Genomic DNA, 8,614 nt, shown 5'->3' with positions numbered 1-8,614 from the left:
TAAAGGAAGCTATAACTATATTAGCGCAATAGGGTGTTTGACGGCGTCTATAACTTTAGGTGAGGATATTCCAGTGCATTTTTTTTTCTATTGCTCAATTCGATACGCAACAGTCATTCATCTGCTCATACAGGGTGTTAGCATACTTTTGCTTGGGTGAACACAAGGTAGACTGCACGTGCACTGTGGCGCAGCGATGTTTTTCTTATGTTTCTCGTTTTGTTTATACTTAGGAGTATTAAGCAAGTCCTTACATACTGGGTGGTTTCATTGTGCGTCATATTATGCTCATTTTCCCGTCGTAAACCTCTTCTCTCTCTCTCTTTCTGATATCATGTTAGGTATAGTACATAAATTTCAGCCTGGGAACGTGCGCGGTGTTCCATCCCTTAGTTATGCTTCTGTGCATGCACTTAATATCTTTCTTGTTGTTACCATGCTGTAGCATGAGTGCGCCGCGAAACTAGCTTATATATATATATATATATATATATATATATATATATATATATATATATATATATATATATATATATATATATATATATATATGTGTGTGTGTGTGTGTGTGTGTGTGTGTGCGTGTGTGTGTGTGTGTGTGTGTGTGTGTGTGCGTGCGTGCGTGGCATTGCCGTTCAAAGTTCGACAGGCCCAGCCACCGGGCCCATACCTGTGCGAAAGTTCCACAGAAAGCTATCCGCTTTAAGAGAGCTGGTCAAGAAAAGAACCTGCCGCTAGATCGGTACCGCACTTCCCTGCGCACGGAGGCGGTGGCGGCGAGAGGGCGGCAGAAAACCTGAGGCGGAGAGGTCCCTAGTCGCGAGGACGGATTCTCCCCAGCGCACATCTGCGCGGCGGGCGGCACCTAGACAGGGAACACGCGGAGGGAGAAAAGCGCCACGCCAGCGATGTGGCAATCGCTCGGCGCCGCTCGTCCTTCGCTGTTAGGGCGTCGCTGGGCACTTGGGGGCGCCTCGGCGGAGTAGCAGCAGAAGCAGCCGGCGGCAGCAGCCTGGGCGTCACGTGATCGCGTACGTTCCGCTGGTTATCGGCTGGCGAGTCAGTTGCGTATAGTCAAGTCAGCTGTGCGGCGGCCGTTGTAATGCCCGTGATGGTGCGGCAAGAGCTGAACTTGATCATCGCGCACAGTCCGGAAGGCGGCAAGGGAGGCGGCGGCGGTGGCGGCTCAGTCAACGGCTCCAGCAAACCACGCAGCGGAGGCGCCGCGGCAGCGGGCTCGACGGGCTCGGCGCCCGCCGCGGCAGGATCCACTCCGCCGCCGCCCGCGGCTGCTGCTCCCGCGACCACCAATACGCCGTCGGGCCGTACACCTAACTGCGCGCGTTGCAAGAATCACAACAAAATGGTGTTGCTGCGCGGCCACAAGCGCTTCTGCCCGTACGTGGACTGCGTCTGCGACCGGTGCAAGCTGATCGCCAAGCGACAGGTGGTCATGGCCAAGCAGGTTGCCCTGCGCAGGGCCCAAGCGCTCGACGAGGCCATGGGACGCACCGTCATCGAGGAAGTCGACCCCGAGGAGCTCAAACTGGCCGCCGAGAATGGAAGCATGCCACCCGGTAAAGAATCTCCTCCGCTCACTCCCTCACTTCGCGCTGAACTGGAGGTCCCACGCCGTGGTCGCGCGGCGTCCACCTAGGGAATTCCCGAACGGGCCGCAGCGCGCGACACCGTTCACTCGGTGTCTACTGCTCCCAAGTTTAGCGAAACTTCGTGAAATGATTGAGGTCAGATGCATTTCACTGTCCCTTCTATCTCATTCATTCTCTGATGTGGTATATTCGCGCTGCTTTTGCACCGCCGTGGTTTTAACGCATGCAGCGGTCTTCTCCGTATATCGACCCGGACGGTGATCCGCGCGATCTCTTCTCAGTCGCGACTACCGAGGGCTTGTTAACTTGTAACTTGATCAAACTGCCCGAACGGCACAACTTGCGACATCGCTTCAAAGGAGCTTCGAGCGCCGGGCGCTCGAAGGTCTTTTGAAGCCGCTTTATCCCGCGCTGTTGCTATGTTCGCACGTCCTCTAGTCATGTCGCCATAAAGCAATAAGATTATGGACTATACATTGGGTCTAACGCGCAATATTTAAAAGACGTTCCACCATTATTATGCAGCAGTCATGGACGTATTTCTCCTTTTAGTGGTTACGGGAACGTACTTTTATTCAGTAGTGACTTCAAAATGCTTTTGCTTGTAATCACTGAGGTGGTATCTAAACCGCAGCGGTTTAAACAAGGAGGGCACATGTATGTTTTAAAATATCTTGCTGAAGTGAAAATTTCTAAGACACTGCGCGTGATTTTGCATAGCGGCATGGGCGAACGAGACCACGTGCTCCTTGAAAGAAAGTCAAATCGTAAGCATTCAGTGTGTTCGCGAAATTTAATTAATCAGTTTAACGATCTGTTGAACTACGCTCTCTCATTAAAGCTCATATTTTGTTTTCTGGGTGACTGAAAGTTAGGCGAGACAGTAAGTGCGTAGAGAAAAAGTAGCTCGCATACAAAAGGAAAATAGCCAATTAATGTGATTGATAGTTTATGCGTCATCGCATTGCTTATGTTCCTTGGCGGCTTTGCCAAAAACAAAACGTCTGTCGTACAGGGTAGTGTTAGAATGTTTCGAGATACACTTCACGCGGAAACATCTTCAACAGGCTTCGTCGCGTTCTCGCGAGTAAAAGAAAAACGCTGTCGGTCAGAGACTAGTAGTCCAGCTAAAATGCCAAGTTCTTTTTTGAGTACGTCAGTATCGCGCCTGTTTAGAGTATAAGTTACTAGTAAAATCAGCGCGAAAAACTAAGGCACAGACACGAGTAACTTATAAGCCTGTGTCTTAAATGTTCGCGTTTATCGCACTAGACTGTCCTTTAACGTATGTGTGAGCTATGTGCCTAGAAGCAATTTAGCTGCATCTTTATCTTGCCTATATAATTGCCTACTTTTTTTTTGGTTGGAACACGTTAGGTGGTGTAAAGAGCTACCCGCATTTTCTGGTTTATGTCATAACCAACGGTAGAACCAGGCTGAAGAATGCCGATTATTAAAACTTTTCCGGGTGATGCACACTTGTAATGTTAACAGCTTTGCTGATGGCAAGAGTAACGCTGTGAGTATTAGCCTCATACCGCTAGGCGTTTCACTACAGGGCCACAGCGTTCGCTTCATGTATTTAGCCATCATCTCTGAGAAGGACGAGTACGCGTTTGCAACTCCGATACGGCGTGAAGGGCTAATTTTGTACGTTCAGTAGTAGTTCGACAGCAAAGCTAACTGTCGTTTCGTTGATGTGGTTACTTCAAAAGTGCAAGCGGCCTCGCTGAAAGACCGCGGGTTTTTCGTATAGAAAGAACTGTCAAGTTTTAGAGCCCACAAACAATATGCGATTACAGGCGGAATTGATAATAGAACGTTCCAAAGTGTAAGCTCTGCCGCTGGAGGCAAAATAAAACTAGAAAGCCTTCTCACCCAGCATGCGTAGAAGTAGTGTGCCCCGCTAGCTTCGGTGAATGGTCAATGTTCTTTTTCTGGATATAATAATTTATGTAGGAAGGCATGCCAATTAAATGTCTTCACATTACGCTGCTTTCTGACTCATTTTTTAACTTTTCTCGTGGTCAATCAGTTACGTAAGATTTTGGATAACTTGTCAAACATTCATTACATTTTATCGGAAAAAATAAAATAACTTTGAAAACCACTTGCTCAGTGGGTTTTTTGTTTCTTCAAAAATTTCAGCTTGCCCTAGACTGTGCGGCGAAAGATTTTATAATTGCAGAGCCTTTGCATTCATAAAGAACAGTATGTACCGTCTATCTATGTGGGTTAATAACAGATTTCTTGCGCCGAATTGTCATTTGAAAGCTGATATATCGGCATAAGCCTAGCCTAATATCAACTACAGGCTTACCTCCTTTCTGTTCTGCTTTAATTTTCCGCTAACGGACTACAGCGTGTAGCTACGGATTTCCATGTCATATAACACCACCTCATTCAAGATCGTAATCGACCACGTTATTTTGTTCTTAGCGCGCATTCCAATGAATACCACCTGTTATCTTTTACATACATTACATGACAAGCTAAATTCGAAGCATTCTTAATTGAAACTAGAATGTACAGCTGCTTACACTTCACCTGTGTCCAAAATTGAAGACATATGCTTACGCTTAAGCGAGTTATTCTTATCTTCAATGACAGTGGGCAAGTTATGGAGATCACAAGAGTGCTTAGATGTGCTTGGATGCGCACAGCTAGCCCGCACATTAACAACTGTCGATTTCGGTTAACTTCATCAGACCACTTTCGCAGCGTATTTCTGCACGGGACCATTTAGCATGCGTAACATCCAGGCCCCCACCTTGTGAAGAAATATTTCAGTGACAGAATGCACTAATTGCGTACATATTTTCTATAATGCTTACGTCCAAAAACCGAAGGGACTGCTGTACCTGATGTAAGACGATGTGAATCTGAGTACTATGTTGCTAGCAACATGATAGTCAGATCCACAAGACTATACGAATCTTCTCCGCAAGACCCGTCGTAAAGTTATATTTATATAGGTTTTCTGCGCACGCATCACATTTGAGAGAACGATTGCTTTTTATCAAAACATGAGGCGCCCCATCATAACATAGAGTACGCTAAGGAGTTATCTTCGCTAAAAAATATCTTCTAGACATGCTGCCACGCCTGGCGGTATGTCAGTGTAGTAGAGCCGGTGGATACGTTTAACACTTAAATGATATGCAGCCCACGTGCCTGACATCACGTGTGCAAAAGGCACCACAACCTGCAAGATGAAAAATAAGATACTCCACGTACATGAGTTATTTCAGTAGCATTAAAAGTGTCCTATTATCCTCGGATGCGCAGTCCCTTTTAGACCATGAAGCAAACACGTTTCATAGCTATACATGTGTACTAAATGCACTAACACCACGCACTTTGTCTCTCTACCTTCCTTGCCGAAATACTTTATTTTTATGCATCAAAACTGACGATTTAATTATATTTTCCAGCAGTGTGAGGTTTTATGAGCTTTCGATACTGGAGTTGGGTGCTATTCTTACAAATCTCATGAAAGAGAATATTGGTATTATGGTTAGTGGCGGTTCATGTTCTTCTTTCATCACATGCCGCACAATGCATAACAGCACGGAAGCAGGGAACCCATTTGTTTGTCTGTGTGCTCCCTGTTTTCGTGTTCCGGTTTTAATATCATATACATAGTGAAAGACTAAAACTGAGGAGGTCTTCTCTCACGAAAGTTCATTCGGTGAAGTTGTATTGAATTTGGTTATTTCGATGTGATAATTTTAAGATGTTATAGTCGTACGTGTGTTGAAAATTATTTGAAAATCTTTCGCTGAACTTAAGCGTTTTCTAAGTTAACTGAGGGTGCAAAAAGATAATTGAATTTTTGGTAAAATAGCCGACAGGGTCCGTGTTCTTCAGTTGAACACAACCCACATGTTTGGAACAAACGAATTTGGCTTACGTGCTGATATTCTGGACGTAAAATTTTATGCATTGTTGTATTTATTAGCTTCATTGCGATATATGATCGCCTATACATTTGAGTATTATCATTCCTGCGTTATTTCACGATCTACGTGGTAACCGCCATCCATATCTAGGCGGGCTTGCGTGCACCTGTAGATGGAGGACGTATGCGCTTTGTAGTCATGTTTATATGCAATAGACTAGCCGAGATACTCTTTTCACGGCAAGTCATCCACGTTTATAAAATGTTAGGCGTGCACGTACAGACACGAGTGGAGGCATCACCGTGACTACGTACTTCCCTCTAACGTCTGGGTAGTTATGCGCTGCCTTACGTTTTCTCACTTCCATTTCTACCAAATACCAGAGCTTTCCGTCGATGCCGGTATAAAAAAAAAAAACACTCACGAGGAATTGCGAAGAAGAGAGAAGCATGGATTTCATAAATGAGTAATTTGTTTTTATGTAAATAAAAATGCCAATGGTTGCGTGTGTCCTAGACACAGACGTCCATTAATTCCCGGATGATTAGAGTTAGGACTCACTCCAGAAAAAAAAAAAAAGCTGAGCCGGAAAAGCACCGACCATATAGGTACTTGTCAGTGTTGCCACTGCAGTTAATTACTGAAGGGCTGATGTGAGCGTTATGTAATGCTAACGATGCTCGCCGTATTGATCATAAACAAGCATTATTTGCACGTATTACAAACTTGCGGGCAGTGTTTGATGTTTAACACGAATATTTTTAGGAAAGATCCGATGGCTATGCAAGCAATTTACGCGTTTGTGGGTGAGTTTACTAGATGGCGCCACCATGCCAGCAACGTTGAGATGGCCGTCGACGAGGTCCGACCCACACGATGCGGCCTACCTGATTGTGCTTCGTGTGAACCGCAGCGCCTCGTCGTCAGCGTTTTCTGTTCACACACACCAACACCTCAACTTCATGTGACAGCCTATTTAACTTCGATGAAACATTATTGTTACATCTATTTATACACTCGTGTCGCTATATATCGATAGCACTTGTCGTCTACGCTTGCAAGTCATAGTTATATACACTGGACTAGCCGAGATGGTCATTCGACAGCAATCCATACATGTTTATGAAACGCTAGGCGTGCAGATGCCGACATGAATGGAGGCATATGGACAACGTATTTCCTTCCAGGGCATCGGTAGTTACGCAGTGTGTAACCTTTTCTGACTCGCATTGCTACCACTTACCTGAACTTCCTGTCGTTCTATGAATGTCATCAACACTATAAGACAAAATAAAGGCGCAAATGCGATGCAGAGGTAAGGGCGGGTTTCCTACATGAGTAACGTTTATTTTTTATGCAAATTAAAATGCCAGTGGTTGTATATGTCTGAGACACACATATCGATGGATCCCCGGGTGCATAGAGTTAGCACACTGTCTAAAATAATAGCTGGGCCTTAAAAGCACCGACCACAAGAGCGCCGACATCTTGGTACTTGTCATTGTTGCCATTGCATTACTTCCTCAAAATGAGCATTATATTACGCAAGAATACTCGCAGTATAAATCGTAAAGAAGCATTATTTTCACGTACTACAAACCTGCGGACGTTGGTCGATGTTTAACACGAATATTTTTAAGAAATATCGGATGGTTTTGCAACTTACCGCTCGCGGAATAGTAGAGTTGGTGGGCGCCTATACTAGATGGCGCCACAGTCCCGACAGCGTTCGACATCGTGGTCGGCGCGGTCCGCACGACGCGGCCTGATTGCGCCTCGTGTGGATCGTCTCGTGTTGATCGTCGTCGTCTGAGTTTTCTGTTGACACGCGCCGCTAACTTCCCTTTATGTGACAGCCTTTTTAACTGCGATGAAGCATTAGTGTTACACCTATCTATACATTCGTGTCGCTATATATTGATGGCATTATATTAAGATATATAACCTAACCGCCATTTCTCTCTAGGCGTGCTTGCGCGCCCATCCAGCGCAGTTGTCGTCTACGCTTGCAGGTCATAGTTATATACAATGGACTAGCCGAGATGGTCATTTCACAGCAATCCATACACGTTTATAAAACGTTAGGCGTGCAGATGCCTACATCAGTAGAGGCGTACGGAGTACGAACAACATATTTCCTTCCACGGGTTGCGTAGTTACGCAATGTGTAAACTTTTCCAACTTGCATTGCTACCAACTACCTGAACCTTCTGCCGTTCTATAAATGTCATCAACAGTATAACACTATATTCAGGAGAAATTGCAAAGAGAGAAGCATGGTTTTCATAAAGGAGTAACGCGTATTTTTAACGCAACTTAAAATGCCAACGGTTGCATATGCCTGAGACGCACATACCGATGGATCCCCGCCTGCATAAAGTCAGCACACGCACTAAAATAAAAGCTGGGCCGAAAACGCGCCGACCATAAGAGCACCGACATCTTGGTGCTTGTCATTGTTATCATTGCAATTATTTGCAGAAAGGCTAAAATAAGTCTCATATGACGCATTAATACTGCCAGTATTAATGGTAAGTTCGTAGCCAAACATTATTTTCACGTATTACAAGCCCGCGGGCGTTGTTCGATGTTTAACACGAAGATTGTTTAGGTAAGATCCGACATCTGTGCAAGCAGCTTACCGCTCGCAGAAAAGGAGCGTTTGCGGGCGACTTTACCAGGTGGCGCCACGATCCCAACAACGTTCGAGCTCGTTGTCGGCGCGGTCCACATGACGCAGCGTGATTGCGCCTCGTGTGGGTCGTAGTGCGTCGACGTCGGCGTTTTCTGTTGATACGTACCATTAAATCGACTTTATGTGACAGACTCCTTAAATGCGATGAAATAATAATGTTACGTATCTCTGTACAATCATGTCGTCTAACTTTAGTTTTCATTGAAGCTTTCGGGTGTTATCTTGCTCACTTCCGTCATTGCAGGCTCCAATCGCTATTGATATTTTTCTCACCTACTGGCTATCAATGCAGGTGCCTGTAAAATGTTTCGTCGTTGCGAGCCGAGGAACCGCGCGACCACGGCTACGTTCATTGCTTCGAGCTCCGACTCCGCTGTGTGTCCCGTATGATAGCCAACAGAGGAGCT

The 8,614-nt window shown here is 45.4% G+C and overlaps 1 protein-coding gene across 1 annotated transcript in view; it reads left to right on the top strand.

Moving 5' to 3' along the window:
- The first annotated feature begins 968 nt into the window (after positions 1-968).
- Positions 969-8,614, top strand: part of LOC119394257 (doublesex- and mab-3-related transcription factor A2) — a 59,969-nt gene continuing 52,323 nt past the window's right edge. Inside the window, exon 1 of the mRNA XM_037661545.2 lies at positions 969-1,577. Coding sequence (XP_037517473.1) covers positions 1,103-1,577 — 475 coding nt within the window. The 5' untranslated portion in view covers positions 969-1,102. The remainder of the gene's footprint in view (positions 1,578-8,614) is intronic.

Source organism: Rhipicephalus sanguineus, chromosome 5, assembly GCF_013339695.2.
Source record: "Rhipicephalus sanguineus isolate Rsan-2018 chromosome 5, BIME_Rsan_1.4, whole genome shotgun sequence".
In the NCBI taxonomy this organism is placed as follows: Eukaryota; Metazoa; Arthropoda; class Arachnida; order Ixodida; family Ixodidae; genus Rhipicephalus; species Rhipicephalus sanguineus.
This window is presented reverse-complemented; position numbering and strand designations above follow the sequence as displayed.